Source organism: Tasmannia lanceolata, unplaced genomic scaffold (genome assembly GCF_043159265.1).
Source record: "Tasmannia lanceolata isolate RefF3 unplaced genomic scaffold, GAP_Taslan_0.1 ptg000015l, whole genome shotgun sequence".
Classification (NCBI taxonomy): Eukaryota; Viridiplantae; Streptophyta; class Magnoliopsida; order Canellales; family Winteraceae; genus Tasmannia; species Tasmannia lanceolata.
In genome coordinates, this window is record NW_027518692.1 from 4,994,703 (window position 1) to 5,011,653 (window position 16,951).

Genomic DNA, 16,951 nt, shown 5'->3' on the forward strand with positions numbered 1-16,951 from the left:
CTTCAGACCCAAGGCTATTTCGAATCATCTAAATATTCTTTTGAGATTTCTAGTATAATGTATGCCTTACGAAATTTTAGCTTACCGTCCGCAAACTGTAGATGTGATATCGCCTGGGTGTTACTGCTAGGCTCCGAACCTATAGTAAAACCCTTTTCCTTTTATAATGGTAGAGATTTCATTAATGAAAAAGGAGAAGACCAAGATGTCAAAGCTTCAAAAAATAAGAAATGAAGAACAAAAATAGAAAACGCAAAAGCAAGAAAACACAATTACGGGGGAGGAAATCAAACTTCTCCAAACTCGCCCTCCCCACTCCTTGACGAGCAAGACTATTCGCCACATTATTAGCCGATCTTCGAATATGCTTGAAAATGATTGAAGAATTGCCAATTTTGTCTTGGATCTCATCAAAGAAGTGAGCGAAACGCCAGGGTGGAAAAATTGAACCTTTCAATCATCGAATGAAATTCAAAGAGTCACCTTCGACAATCGTCTTATCCATGAGCTCTCTATCTAAACATTTTAAGCCTTGATAGGCAGCCTTAGCTTCCTCTACCTTGGAGATGAGTAAGCTAAGAGCTTGAGCTATAATAATGAATAACTAAGGTGGGATTGCCTTGCATGATATACCCTTGTTGGAGCTGTTGATGAACCTAATGGGAGAGCCATTGACCAAGCCAACGAAAGAGATCGTACATAAACATGCCGAAATCCATTTTCTCCATTTCGCACTTAAACACATCCTTTCTTGAATAAAATCCAAGAAGTTCCATTCCGTATTATCATAAGCCTTTTCCATATCTGTTTTGCATACCACCCCATTCTCTCCTCTTATCCATGTGTCCGTCGTTTCATTTGCAATGAGAACCCCATCTAATATTTGCCGACCTTTAACAAACGCCTCTTGGAACTGAGAGATTACTCTCTTCTTTACTTCTTTCACTCTTCTAGCCAGTTCTTTGGTGAGGATTAAATAAACGCTGTGAATTTTTTTTTTGAAAGATGACGTATTCCATAAATATTGAGAGAGCATTCGGGACCAGTAGTCCCAACCTGCTTTTACAAAATATTAATCGGATATCGGGCATTCCCGAGCTAGTACAAGAAGAAAAAAGTAAAATGTGTCCTTCCCAAGATCAGACCTACACCACCCTCCCCTGAGGAACATGAGTAATTACAAATATGATACTACTTCGAAATCCTCCCTATTAGCTCCAACCTTAGCTAGGCTATCAGCCACTTCATTCACCGATCGCCCGTTCAATTCTCGGGTTGACTACCTGCATTAGATCCAGTATTTCCGCAACAGCGTCCTGCAATTTCTAAGGACCCTTTGATGTTTCAGAAGCCCAAGCTACCGTGTTTGAGAAGTCACCTTCCACTATTTGGGGACGTTGATCGAGTTCGAAGGCCCACCGCAAGCCAAAAAGTAAAGCTCTGACTTCCGCCTCATTAGCATCACATATACCACATGGTGCCAAGTACGTCATAATCATTGTCCCAGAAGAATTTCTAATGACTCCTCCAATCCCAGCCTTTCCAGGATTACCCAGGGAGCATCCGTCAAAATTGAGTTTCAGCCACCCCGTTGGTGGCTTCATCCATTTAGGTTTGGGCTTGGATCTGATGGTTCTGTCCCATATCACCGACCATCCCGTAAGGGGTTTGTTTCTTTGACTTTATCCATGAGACCAGTTCCACTTTGATATCAAAGACGACACGGGCAGCAGTTCTACTTTTTTCAAGAAAGATCCGTCTATTGCGCTCTTTCCAGATGTTCCTTACTATGGCATAGGGGATTGTTGCCCAAAGTTTTTGACCCATGTTACCGAAAGGCCCTGAGCACCATCCGAGGAGAAGAGAGCTAATAGATCCAGGGCAAACCCAAGAAATCCCAAAAGCTCCAACTGCTCTTATCCATAAAGAGTATGCGAATGGGCAATGCAGCATGAGATTATCCAAAGTCTCCTCATCTCAGTGGTAGAGAACGCACATACTCGCTAGACTGAAATGTCTTTTCTTTAAGCGATCACAGGTGTTGATTTTCCGGTGTATCAGAGTCCACCCAAAACCCACCACCCTCGGGGGGCTAGGGATTTCCAAATACGCCTCACCGGAGATTGATGTCCCTCATTTAAAAGCATAAAGAAAGATTTGGAGGTGAAATCCCCATTAGACGTCGGGATCCAGATTCGTTCATCTTCCTTAAATTGCGAACAATATGTTGATTCTATGACCGATAGGAGTCTCCGTAAGTCATGGATTTCCTCATCCTTGAGATTCCGACGCAGACGAATATCCCAAAAATCTCTACCTCCCTGACCTTCTCTAACTAGATAGTCTGCAACTGTAGCTTCAGGGGAAAGAGCAATTCTTAATAACCTTGGGAATTCCAAGCATAGTAGTGATTGACCACACCATTGATCTAGCCAAAATCTTACATTAGTTCCTTTTCCGACTTTGAAGCGAATTGCTTGCTCGAAGTCTTCTTTAACGGAGCAGATCGATATCCAAGCTCCTGGTCCCTTTCCTCCCGATGGCTTCTTGATGTTCATATCCCCCCATTCGGATCCATATTTCAATCTTGTGACCCGATGCCATAGAGCCGATTTCTCGATACCGTACCTCCATAGCCATTTTCCAAGTAACGATTTATTCCGCAATCTGATCTTGCCAATACCCAAACCCCCATTCGGTTTAGACTGTGAGACTTTCTCCCAACTAATTAGATGCCTCACCTTCTTTGAGTTACCATCTCCGTCCCATAGGAAGTTCCTCTGCAGTCTTTCGATTGTCAATGCTACCTTGACCGGGATTTTGAACAACGACATGAAGTATACTGGCATGTTAGATAGTGCCGCTTTTATTAATGTTATTCTCCCCCCAAGAGAGATGTATTTCTTCTTCCACGTTGCCAGTTTTCTTTCAATTCTTTCTACTACCGGGTCCCATTGGGCAGCAGATGGAACGCCGAAACCTAAGGGTAAGCTTAGGTAGGAAACAGGGAAAGTCCCAGCAGAATACCCAATTGACGTTGCTAATCTTTGCACCTCTGTCTGGTCCAAATTAATTCCCAAAAGCATGCTTTTGCTAAAATTGATTTTAAGGCCCGAAGTAACCTCAAACCACTTGAATATCTTCATAATATTAGGAATGGCCTGAGGGTGTTTTGGAGGAAACTAGTGTGTCATCCGCAAATTGAAGATGGGTTATTTCTTCACCTGAAGGCCCGGCTTGCAGTCCCCAACCAGACCCATTCTGTTCGCTTTTGTCTACATCAGACCAAGGGCCTCAACCACCATTATAAACAGGTACGGGGCTAATGGGTCCCCCTGACGGATACCCCTTGATGCTTTGAAGAATCCTTCCGCTGAGCCATTGATAATAATTGAGAACATCCCATCAAAAAAAATAATTGAGAAAGAGTTAGATGTTATAAGCGCTCTAACCCACTTCCTCCACTTTGGACCGAAGCCCGTCTTTTCTTGTATGAAGTCGAGAACATCCCAGTCTACATGATCATAGGCCTTTTCTATGTCAATTTTTAATACGAGACCCGAGCGCCCACTTCTTTTACCGAGTGGATGAGTTCATTGGCAATTAGAACACCATCCAAGATTTGCCTCGATTCATCAAAGGCCCCCTGGAACTGTGGTATAATATCCCCCATGAATTTTTTCACTCTTCTTACAAGTAGCTTAGCTACGATTTTGGGGACACTTATGGCTAATTGGGCGGAAGTCCTTGATCCCAATGACCTCTTCTTTTTTTGGGATTAGAGCAATGAAAGTTGCCTTTGTAGCTTCGCTAATGATACCCCTCTGCTGGAACTCCTTGAAAAAGGCCATAATGTCCCCTTTAAGAGTGCTCCAGAAGTGCTGGAAAAAAGCCATGGGGAAGCCATCCGGGCTCGGAGCCTTATCCCCCGCCACTGAAAATATGGCATGTTCAACTTCTTCTGTGAAATTTCGATCCAAATTGGCTCTGTGGCTGAATGAAATTCATTTGAATTGAATGCCGTCCACCTTCGGACGTCATTCCACATATCTGGAATAAAGCCCCGAATAAAATTCCACAATTTTGGTTTTAATAAGATTTGGGTCTTCAATTATTGAATCCCCATACTTAAAGCAATTAATCGAATTGATTCTCCTTCGAGAGTTGGCAGTACGGTGAAAAAGCTTTGAGTTCATGTCCCCAGCTTTAAGCCACAGAGCACGTGATTTTTTTTTTGAAAGATGACATGTTTTCATTGATACTAAAATAATTACAATGGAGACCAGGAGTCCCACTAGATATTACATAGTATCAAGGATTACTGGATAGGGCGAACCCTGAACCAGGAGATCAAGAAAAAGATATAAAAGTCTTTGCCCGAACTTCCCCCATCATTCCATGTTCGAGCCTTACACCATAAACATTAGCCGAGAAGCTGTACCAACCATACCCAACCAACTTCCAACACAACAATCATTTCGACTACCTCTATCACGTCCTTGAAACTGCTTCTCAAAAACCTATTACTTTTTAGTAGCAACACCATCCCATTGTCATTCTAGATTATAACTTTAAAACCGATCAACGTAATTACTAACTTCCCCTCTACACCTCCCCCTTTTTTTCTCAGATTACTAATATTCACACAGCAGACAAAACCATATCTATTCACTACTTCTTTAGAGACAAATTTGAAATCCTCAGCACCCCACCAAAAAGTGACAGAACTTACTTTTAATATGAACATTTTTCCAACTCCAAGAAGAGCTGCTCAATCTCAGCCACAACAGATTCCTCAAATAAAAAAATTTCCCCTAGATTCTTTTTCCGACTGAGGAGCTCTTCCACCCCCTTTATCCCTGCCACCTTATCTTCTTCCCACAGAATGAGTCTTTCATTTTTTTCATCTTCCAAAAATTTGATGAAGAAAGGGTTCTTGTGCATCGAAGAATGGGATTCTTTTACATTTTGAGTACCAATGACGCTGAAGGTCGTTGGTCGATCAGCAACTGCCTCTCCCTGAACAATTTCCATTGACTTTTTAGGAAAGATTTAATCTTTTCTCTTGGTGTTGGCATTACTTTAGAGGCCTGGACTTCACTATATTCCAAGGCCCGAAGTCTACTTAATAGATCTTCCATTTCTACTATATCAAAAGCCCGCTTTCTAGATTGAGATTAGGTTTTCCATTTCGTGTTCTAGCTTTTCTTTCTCTTTTTCTATTTTTTCTTTCTCTATTTTTTCTTTCTCTATTTTGTTAAGAATGCCAAAGGACAAACGGACATATTCCTTTTATGTAGTCACTTCATAACCGCTTCCCAGACACCATGACCAGAATCTAGAAGCCAGGTGTCCATCCATTCCCCGAAAACTCATTAAAGATGTACCTAACACGATTAAATATTAGTTTGACCGTCACTCCACCTGACCCGGATACCGAAATAAGTTCTTTAAGTAGCCAAATAAATTGTTCAAGCCGTCCCATCTCAAAAAAGTTCTTCACCATCCAGGAAATAGATTTGGACAATAAACCCAATGCAAGAAGAGATCACAAACCAAAACAACTTCCACTTTTTCTTCCTTGCTTCTGAATGGAGACAGAACCACACACCATCTGTCTCAACCATGACAGAGGCAAAAGAAAGTCTCTGATCTTCACCCAAAGGCGGAGAAGATCTTAGGGGACAGACCTCGATGCCAGGGAAGGCCAAAGACACCTTTTTGACGTCTAAGGATACTCCCTGCCAGACCTGATCTATCAATAAAAAATGAAGAATGAGACGTAATTTTGGGAGGGGCACCCCGCACTTCCCGCCCAGGCTCCAGAAGATTTGAATTTTGAAAGTTGGAGGCCAAACTCCTCCAAGCCGATGGATCTCCTGAGCTGGGGCTTTTGGATGGGAGTCGGGCCTCTCGAAGGCTGATCCATTGACTGGCTAGCCGGAATCTCCAAACCAGTTTTCAGAGGGAGAGATGCCACAGGAGGGAGGGGACCCTGCTCAGGGGGAGGCTCGCAATGGTTGGCCTCCAGAAGAGAATCTTTTATCTCCTGAATTAGGATCCCCACAGTATAACCGCGATCAAAGATCCATAAATTGACAGAAGGGAGGCTCAGTTTTCATCTCGGTGCAAATATTTTGACTGATACGAAACTTATACATTGTTTGTGGTTGCCTTCCATTTTCACTTCTAAAACCGGTCCAAAAAGATTTCCCAGGGCTTCAACTGTTGAGATAGCCCAGACTTGCAGAGGGATGCCATATATATTGACCCAAAGTACCTCTGAACCCTGAGCATAGTCATGGTTCCAAGTAGAAAGGGAGAGTAGGATACTTCCATAAGCCTTGTCTTTATTGGCCAAAACTCCGGAGGCCATTTCCATCGATTCAAATATGAATAGAACTTCATCCTCTGATAGAAGACAAGGACAAGGAAGGGTAGGGATGTCCCAACAGTTTTTTGCTCAAAGCCAGAGATCCCGGATGGAATCGGAGAAATCTCTCCTTTCTCCGATCAAACATGCACTTAGAATATTAGATCTCGTTGCCACCTCCGGGCCTGAAATGGATAAGGATGGTATCCCTCCTTCCACCAAAGGGGTAATCAGACCGGAATCAGGCCAGCATTCTCCCTCCTGGACCACGGTACCCGAATCCACGAGATTCGAGGGCTTTCCAGGGGGAGAGAAGCATCGCTCTCTATCTAGGTGGCACCAATGGCACCTACGCCGCCATTTAAAGTTTAAGTAATTGTAGGATGGGCAATATCAGTCCTCTTGTCGTCACCATGGTTTCGCTTTGTTCCTTACTGCGCTCTTCGTCGTTTCTTTTCCTCTTCCTTGCTTCAGACACCATCAACATTTACTCTTCCATTTGAAGTTGTAATAACCACAAGATGGGCATTACCAATCCTTCGGCCGCAACACCATGTTGCAAGCTCCTAAATCATAATTTTTTTTGGTTCCTCAGTATATTGGGTTTACTTGTATTCCTTTTTGTGTTTCTTCTAATTCCAAACGGCATCTCTTCTATTTCCAAAGGATTCTAATTCTATGTCTACATGAAGGGAAGGCATGCATGTGATTTTTGTCCCCATCGAATTTCTTCTCTTCGCAGGATCATCTCGTTTTCATCCAGTAGTTTCAGACGGTCCAATTGATCCTCCTCTGATAGTGGGCTTTCCTCCTCCCTACTTTCCAAAGAGACCAATCTGTTTGAGATCACCTCTCTCCTCTGGGTGGTTTCTTCGTCAATAACCTTTTGCCATTCTTTGAGTTTGGATTTGAGCCTCTTCAATTTCTAGCACAGAATATATCCTTTCCAACCACTGATCTCGATTTCTTCCCACTATAACTTGACCTTTTCCTCAAACCCTAGTACCTCTAGATCAAACCTTAATGGTCGTGCCCCCCTCCCGAGAAATTTGAAATTTCCAATATGATTGCGATATGGTTTGATTTGGATCTTGGGAGTGCCTTCTGAGAAATTAGAGGGAAACATTCCTCTCATTCTCGGGTGAGGAGGACACGATCAATTCGCGACATTGCCAAACGATCCTAGTTATTAGACGAGGTAAACCTCGCTCCATTTAGTTTGATGTCTAGCAATTCATGGTTTTGAATGCGTATTGAAGTCACCACCAATCATCCACGCGCCCTACCAAGAGTCTCGGATGTTGTTCAAGTCATGCCAGAGCTCTCTTCTCTCTGGGGCTCTAACTGGTCCATACACGACCGTAACTTGGACTCGATGGTAGGGTCAGTTACCCCATTAACTTGGACTCGATGACGACCACCAAGTCTAACCGACTCCGGGAGATGAAGTTCTTCATCGCACGAAAATTTCTATCTTCCCTTTATCCCCTAATGTTCCAGAAGCCTATCTTCATTGGGAGTGGGGATGAATACTCTCAAGGCTTCAAAGTCTCTTCAGGCAAGAACCCCTCGCCGGCCTTGGATCCGCGAAGGACCCGCCTCTCCAAGGCAAGGAGGATTCTTACAAGGTTCCCATGCAAAATGAGGACTGTCTTCAGAGTAAGGATGTTTGGACTGATGATTTTGGCTTGCAGAGAAACCGTTAAGACATTCCTTACCCAGAACGTGACAAAGAGTTTTTGTCTTCTTTTCCGGACCCCATCTATAGTTTCTTCTCTTTGCAATCCGTCCTGAGTGATCAGATTGCTTCGATCTTTGTTTTAGGATACTTATGGCTCGGGAGACTTTTTTTTTGTAGTCTTGGCGGTACCAAGGGCAGAATGGTCTTTTTCCGTTGAGTAGTTTTATCTCTTGAATCATTACACATCTCTGCAATGATGCCCGATCTTGTCACTTTCCCAGCTGGGCCTGATGAAAGCCTTTGAAATTTGAATTTTGAAAACTCCTTCTGAACCCCTAAATGATGATTAAAATCAATATCATCTGAAATCCGGACACTTGGCTGCCACGTTGCAACAGGTTCAACGGTCTTCTTTCTAGCGTCTGCTGGAACACCGAAGTGATCCGAAACAGGCACCGGCATCTTCCCCTACTTCATTCCGGCAGTGGCTTGCACCGGAGAGGATTCCTCCCCACTTCGTTCCATAGGCCGACCCGTCTTCATAGATTGGACAGGGGTGAAGGTCTCTTGCCCTGGGGTCCGAGGATCCGCACTATCCTCTCCGAAGATAGCCGGCTGGGGATCAACAGCTTCTACCCCTATTTTGAAACAACTATCCCTGACCCAAAGATCCACGAGCATTTTTGGGATTTTCCATACTGGAGCAAAGATTTTTACCAATGCAAAACTCATACAATCCTCTTGATGTCCCTTCATGTCTGTTTCAAGAATTGTACCAAATAATTTCCCCAAAGCTTCCACCGTTGAGGTGGCCCACACGTGGAGTGGGATTCCCGTAAACCTAACCCATATAGCTTTAGCTCCTTGCTGGTAGTCTGGAGTCCATTCTCTGAGAGAAATTAAGTAATGGCCATAAGCTTTTTCCCCCCTTTTCTTTAGATTAGCCGCCATATTCTCCTTTTCGAACATAAAAAGAATTTCATTAGGGGCTAGAATGGATGGTTTTGGTAAAGTGGGAAGGTCCCAGAACCATTTAGCCCACTTCCATACATCTTCCAAGCACCCCCCCCCCCCCTTAAGGATGCTTAAGTCTCCCGATCAGGCATGATTTTAAGATCTGTTGTCTTTTATCAATCTCTTTCCCAGAGATCAGGACAGCTGGGGTTCCATTCATCTCTGTAAAGAAAGTTTCTCCAGAATCTGGCCAGATCTTCTCCTCCCCTGACCTTTGGTGTCTAGTGACTTCAATGTTAGATTTAGATGGCACACTTAATCGACCACTTTTTCCACCGTTACACCTTCTGCATACTACACGCCATTTAAAGTTCTGATAGTTACATACAGTACAACCCCAGTCCCTTCTGCGGAACTGTTCTACATATCGGCCATTGATGCCTTGATGCGATAACCTCTTATTTCCGGTGGCTACCACGACTTCCTTCCTCCCATAAGACATATTGTAGAGTATCTTTGAGAGAGAAGGAAGGGGACGAGAAGGGCTTGGGCCATAGACTTCAAAGGGACGAGAAGGGCTTGGGCCCTCAAACCACCAGAGGAGAGGCAAGAGTCGCCGGACTGAAAGAGATCCTCACTCTTTTTCTTCTTCTGCGTTTTTCCTCTTTAAGGTTTAGACGGCAAGGGTTAACGGGAGGGAAAAGACAAGTATTTCTTCGTCCCGAACCCTGCACATTTGAGGGTATTTTCGTCAATTAATAGGCCAGTAATCTTTGAGCTCAATTGCTCCCTCATTCTTGGGAATGTGGATAATGAAAGTCGTGTTCATTTCCTCGCCTAGCCTACCCCTGCTATGAAACTCTGAAAAGAAGGTGAGGACATCTATCTTTATCACCTCCCAATATTTTTTATAAAAAGCTATAGGAAAGCCGTTGGACCCGAGAGCTTTATCTTTCCTCTTGTTAAATACATCTGATCTTCTTCCGCATGTTCCTTAGTTTTTTGAAGGATAACCTCTCCATCTTAGGCCTCCATTTGTATCCTGTGGTATAAAGCTTTGACACAATTATTGTATTTGATGATTCTTAAGCAGAATTCATTTTGACCGAGTTGCTAATCGTGATGAAAGTTTAAAACAAATCACCGAGTGGACTGGAACACGCTGGGCCGACTTAGTTTGGCTATGCCTTGAATAATTACTTAAAATTCTGATCTTAAAAGCTATCCTGTTCATGATTCTTCTTGAATCAGTGTCATTGAGTTTTGGAGTTTCAAATAAAAACTCGAGGAGATTGGTTTATGGGTTGCATTCAAACTTTTGAGCATTTGTTTTAACTACTGCTCTTTTTATCTCTCCATATCCCAACAAGATTGTTTTTGACAGATTTTCTATGTTGATTTTGCAGTCCCCTGTTTGCTTGAAGCAAATGGCTTACGACCTTCTTGAGTTGCTCCTATTGTTAGCATTCCCTGAACTTGACAGTGTTGTCAAACAGTGTCATGAAGAAAAAGAACGGTTTGGGGAATTCAAACCAAAACAGATGTAGTCTCCCTGAAGTTAGTTTGTGGTTCAAGTTTTCGACCAAGTGTTTGAGTTTGCGTGTGATGGTCAGGAGTGAGGCATGAAATTGACCGACATAGCAGTTCTTGGGCAAAGAGCGCTCTGCACGGGCAGTACCATCTCAAGCATCAAGGCAGTGACTTCCAGTGCCTTCCCGGTAGGCGCTGGGTTCTTCCAACTTGTATTTTCTTTCCCATTGTTTCAATCATTTTGTAAATAGCAATCATTGTTTTTCTTCGGTCTGAGCTGGTTGTGTCAGCCTACCACATGAGTACATCAAATCCTGTATTTCATCCAATTGGGTGTTTCGAGTGATTATATTGTCTGCGCTTGATATCGGGTTTTCCGAGACCCTTCATCTGTAAATGTTGCATTTACGGCTGATTGTGGGAACCTTCATACATACATTCACAGTATATTTCTTTTTTCTCTTCTTGCATTGCCCTGGATGAACTGTCTGCATTTGATTTCTGAGTTATGATCGACCTGTTACTGTTGCTATGCTCCTTCAGCAATCAATCCAAATATACTTCCGTGGAATATATGTTCTAGGGGTGCAACTCGGGTCGCATTTTGGGAATTTTGGTTGACCTTTTACCATAAAATTGGGTCGGATTCAGATTTATTTCCATTCATTTTTTAGCTAAAGCTCAACCGATCCGATCCAAATTGCAGTCCTATTATATTCATCACCGCGGCTGCCCAGAACTGCCACATGTTCTATGAAGCCAATGATGGTGTTGATGCAGCCAAATTCATCCATGTAATTTCTTCTTGGTCACTACATTGTAGTGATCATTAATACATACTACCATCACTTCTTAACGTTTTTCAGGTTGCATATCTTTAGTTTTCATATTCTGCTCTGCTAATATGTTCGCCAATACATGACACTTTTTTAGGATGCATATATTCAGACATTCAGTATTAAACTGGTTGTGATCAAGAGGCAGAAGCTAGGGAGGGAATGGAAGAAAATGATACTTGTAGACGAACTCAACTAGTGTCAGGATTAGACTTGGTCACTTTGAGCCGGGTAGATTCTTTCACCTTCATGAAAATTTTAAAGGATTCATTAGCTGACCCCAACTAGTTTGGGACAAAGGCTTAGTTGAGTTGAGTATATATTCAGTAAAGATGTTCTGCTCTGCTAATATGTTTAGGGAGATGATGAATTCGCACCCCCTATAGGATAATTTGCACCCCTTATAATGTGAATTGTGGCAGACTTTTAGGGGCCGTTTGGATATGCGGATTTTAGAATCCGGGATTTCTTCAAAATTGTAGCTTAGAGACGAGAATAAGCTGATCAATTGTAGTTTTTGATTAGTTTTTTGACTTCTCACCTAGCAAGAGAGTAGCAGAGCCTCCCACATTTCCAGGTTTTAGAAATCTTAGGATGCAGTAGAGATTTTTAAAACCTGAATTTCTCACTTAAAATCCAAGAAACGTTAAGAGGACAGCATACAACGGCTTGATCATGAACCCTCTTCAACACTGTTTTCAAACTAAAAACCTAGATTCTAAAACCCGGGTATCCAAACGGCCCCTTAAGTTATAAGGGGTGTGAATCATCCTATAGGCGTGCGAATTTATCATCTCCCTATGTTTATTCTCGAGATCTTGCAGGGAAACAGAATTGGATTCCAAACATTTTGCGAGAGGTTTGGAACTGGGAAATGATATCTGGACTCCCTTCTTTCGGCAGTGGCACTCTTCGTTTTGTCAAATTAGCTGTGAAAGGCTATTACAGATCCCAAATAAAGCTACCAACAGCCAATCAGGGACCCGTTTAATGAAGTGGCATTATCAAAACAATGGACTACGGATACCATTTCCCTTTAGAACTGAATTGACTGGTTGTGATTAGGGGTGGACATGGTTCTGGTTCGAACCGAGGATCCGAACCGGTTCCATATTTATATGGTTCGGTTCCGGTTCTGATATCCTGGAACCGATGGAAATTCGGTTCGGTTCTGGGTTTGGGATCCTGGAACCGAAAACCGAACCGAGAACCGACCCTCACCTTAAAACCCAATGCCTCATCGCTTGATAAAATCACCCCACCCCCTTTTAATTCACCCTTCTTTAACGTATTGCTTTGCCTTTAAAATTTTAATTCACCCCCCAAATTTGTGCTTGATTATTCCAAATTTGTGCATTTTTGTAGGTCATATATAATTTTTGCAGTGCCCAAATTTGTGCAAATTTGTGCCTGATTATTCCAAATTCGTGCATGTTAGTCTTTGTAGTTCATATATAAACAGGACCGAACCGATTATAAATACGTTTAGGCAAAATATCTACATTTGGTGAAGGTCGGGTAAACCCAGAACCGAATATATATGGTTCTGGTTCGGTTCGGTTCCAAACATATATGGTTCGGTTCTAGTTCCAATTTCAGGGAACCGATTATATATGGTTCGGTTCTGGGTATAGCCCAAAACCGAACCGAACCGAACCATGTCCACCCCTAGTTGTGATCAAGACGTTGACGCTACTCGCTAGGGAGGGTGTCAACGGATCCACCTATGTCTTGGTCACAATTCATTCAAATCCTTTAGGGCCCTTTTGGATACCTCTTATATTGTATTTGGATTTGGAATTGAGTTTTGAATACAAAATGAACAGATCCGCCAGCTCATGTTGAGGGAGACAGATAGGGAAGGGGGTACTTCCTACTGGAAGGGAGAGGTTGATGAGCAAAGAGGCTGAAGGAAACTGCCAGATCTGTTCCGATTACTTATTTCCACGGCATATTTGGAAATCTGATTTTTTTCACTGTTAGTCGCTGATTTGAAAATCCAAGGATTTGATCCGGATCCAAATCACAACACAAAAAAGGCTGCAAATGTGAGAAATCCAAGTCAAAATCTTCTCGGTATCCAAACGGGCCCTTATTGGTTGGAGAAGGAAGAGAAGGGGAAATTGATAAATAATAAAATGCTGAAAAATAAGGACAGTCTGAAAAAAATGCACATGGCTTATTTTTATTAAAATAACCTCAAAATAATAATTGAAGTTGTAAAAAATTGGTGTATTTTCACAAAATACTATAATAAAATTAGATTTAGGGCTGTTCTATGGGTTTTTGTTAACTGTTCCGATACAATCCAACAGCTCCTATGAGATGGATCCCATGTGTTCCTGGACCCTGGTATATGTGTCTAGATCTTGTCTGCTTAAGTTTGGATTTTGATCGTCCATCAAACTGCTTGGACCCATTGTATGAAAATGTGGAGTTGTAAGTTCGATTTGATTACAAAGAGGAACTATATTGTGGCGCCCATCAAATGAGTGGCTTTGATCATCAACTAAGCCACTCTCACATGTATTTTCGTCAGATTTCACGAAGACGACATATAAGTTGAAGGTATTTTGGATTGGGATTTTTGCTGATTTGGCAAAATAATTTGCTTATTAGTCCCTAAGAAAAGCATATTATCTTATTAGTCCTACAAAAATATTTGCTAAAAGGTCCCTAAAACTCACCAACATCAATTTTCTCCATTAAAAATTCTAATATGGCAAATTTATCCCCAACCCATTAATTTGTTTTAGCGTTTTTTATTTCCCTTTCATTATTTTCGGAAAAAAAAACTAGGAAATAAGCAAAATATTATCTCTTCCAATATTCTCTTTGAAAATCCTTCAACAAAAAAATCATTTTAGGAATTAAATAAATTGAAAATCTCTCTAAAATATTAAATAGGGTCGGAATAAAGTAGGAAATTTTAGGAAAAATTTTCATTTCTAACTTTTCCAGAATTAAATAACTTGCAATCCAACCCAGACAAGAATTTCTTAGAAATTTCGGTTCGGGTTGTAATCTGAATTGAAGTCGTATGATGTAATATGAATCCCAAAAGATCTCGCAGCTAACCACAATCAGGATAACTAAATCAAACGGAAAAGACAATACATAAGGAAAAGAAGACTGGGTTTATGATTCCCTCCGTTTGTCCAACACTGTGGAGCGCCGGGGCTCTAGTCTCTGTCTCGTTTATCCGTGATACGATCGGAGACAGAGTGGTGGGATAAAGAGAGGGAAACATAGCCCTATTTGCAAAGAAAGGCAATGAATTTACGTTACAGGACCTAAGACAAAAGGAGCATAGGATCCTGTAACTACCTTATACCGGATTTTATAACAGAAGTAGAGAAAGCTGGGAAATAGATGTAAATTTACCAGGGGAGCGAAAACTCTTGCCGAAAAGTCGATAGCGTAACGACGCTAGTTGGATGAAAGAGCTTCGTGTTCTCTAAAAAATCTACAGAACAACAACGCTATTCGGATAATGGAGCTTCGGATTCTCCGAAAATTCGGCAAAACAACGACACTATTTGGATAAGATAGCTCCACGTTCTCTGAATTTCGACAGAATAACGGCGCTTGTTGGAGGATATCGCTCCGAGTCTTCGGAAATTCGGCAGAATGCGACGCCTAATGTGAGCTACCTAAGAATTTCTCTATTATCTCTCTTTCAAGTAAAGAAACTAGGAGTTTTTGAAAGTTAGAAGTCGTTTTAAACTAAAAACCAAATCTTAACCAGTAAAAATCTCTCTAAAAATAACTATTGAATTCAGTAACTTCGGAATTCTGAATTTTACTTCACCCCCCTATATATAGGATTCAGGGTAAAACTTCGCAAATTGCGAAATTGGTTTGCAGATTGCGAATCAATTTCGCAATTCCCGAATTGATCTGACATCTGTCAGGTGAGACAAATGTCAGAATGTCAGGTCGGCAAGGAATTTCGCAAATTGCGAAATTGCTCTTGAATTTCGCAATTTACGAAATTTTGTCATTTTGTTGGCTATTTTGAACTTGGTATTTCAGGGTTTTTTTGGAACTTTAAAAGACTGTATCTTGTTCGTTTGGATTCCAAATTACACGCGATCAGATTTGTTGGATTCCTTGTTTCAAGGAGAATTTAACGAACCTAAACTTGCAAGCGTCTGGGGTAGGAAGTGTTTTTTGGGTTAAAACGTACGTTTTTTACTCAAAGTTAACTTCTGGTTCGAAATGCCATGAAAAACGGGCTTTTCGATTGTGTTGTAAAAGGCGGGTTCTGTGTAAAGACGGGTTGCTTGTCGTACCCATGGGATAAATCCATTTTCGAGAAATCCTTCCAGTTTCGTAAGCCTAAAGAGAGAGACCTTAGCGAAAGAGAATAGGGCTCAGGGATTCGTCATGAGACTCTTCCTCACGACAACCTATCATTAGTACCACATTATGGATCCCGATCCCGAGGAAGGTTAGGGACGAGCCCCCAGCGGCCTCTAAGATCTCCACATGTGAAGGAAAGCTCTACCAAGGAACTCTCGAAAGAGTGCCTCTCACAGCATGAGTGACGATATATGTGAGATACCTCTTGATTCGGGGACTAGCCCGGAACCGAGACGTACCTGAAGCAAAGAAAGAGTCAACATCAAAGGAAGTCGGCCCTAGAACCCATACAATACTCTGTCGCAACGGATTGTAGACACCCCCATTTTGCTACGCTTTAAAAAGCAAAGGACCAATTAGCAATGGGGGACAAACATTAGGCAAAATTATCAACAGGACCCATGCTTTTCAAAAATTATCAATGGGGAACAAAAGAGGTCTTGTCAGTAAAAGCTGGACGAAAATACCCTTTGGCATTTACAACACGTTTTGACCTTGTTTTCTCCTTCTTCTCTCTTCTTTTACTTTTCCATTATCACATTTTTTATTTTTTACCCTACTAGTCATCTTCCTCCTTGTTCAGCCACCATTGCTGCTGGCAAATCTTGAAAACTTGAATGTTGAGTTCTTACCATCTATCTCTTTATATTTAGGTTTTGTTTTTCTTTTCTTTTTTAGGGTTTTGCACTATTTTTCATTCCTTTGTTTCTAATTTATCTTGTTTAGAGTTTAAGCAATTTGTTTTTTATGGTGACTTCTGGAGATAATGCATGGATGGCTTCACTCACCTTTTTGGAAGACAAGTGGTTGTATAAGAAAAAGTTGATGTAATACATAAATGGATGGCTACACATTTTTTGATTTACTTAAATTTTTTTTTTTGTAATATACAAATTGGGATGTAATACATGAAGCACATTTAATGAAAACAACATCCATTTCTTTTGTTATTTCTATCATGAGCAGAATTATAATGCCATTAGAAGAGTTGCTATAGGCAGGGGGTTTTGTAGCAGAAGGGATTTATCAACTCTCTGGAAGGGGGTTAGTAACTCTCAAAAGTAGGGTTACCAATTTTCAAATGAGCTTATCAAGTGCTTGAAAATTGGCCTTGATAAACCCATTCAGAAATTGGTAACCCAATTTTGATACTTGATAACCCCAATCCTAGAGACTTGAAACCCCCTTCCAAAACTCTAGTACTCTCGGCCA

At 41.6% G+C, this 16,951-nt stretch overlaps 1 protein-coding gene across 3 annotated transcripts in view; it reads left to right on the forward strand.

The window, feature by feature from the left end:
• The window catches only part of LOC143845678 (phox (PX) domain-containing protein), a 55,446-nt gene extending 44,461 nt beyond the window's left edge, over nucleotides 1–10,985 (forward strand). For all 3 annotated transcript variants that reach the window (XM_077354074.1, XM_077354075.1, XM_077354076.1), the window contains one exon: nucleotides 10,415–10,985. In XM_077354074.1, coding sequence (XP_077210189.1) covers nucleotides 10,415–10,555 — 141 coding nt within the window. In that variant the 3' untranslated portion in view covers nucleotides 10,556–10,985. The remainder of the gene's footprint in view (nucleotides 1–10,414) is intronic.
• The last annotated feature ends 5,966 nt before the right edge of the window (nucleotides 10,986–16,951 follow it).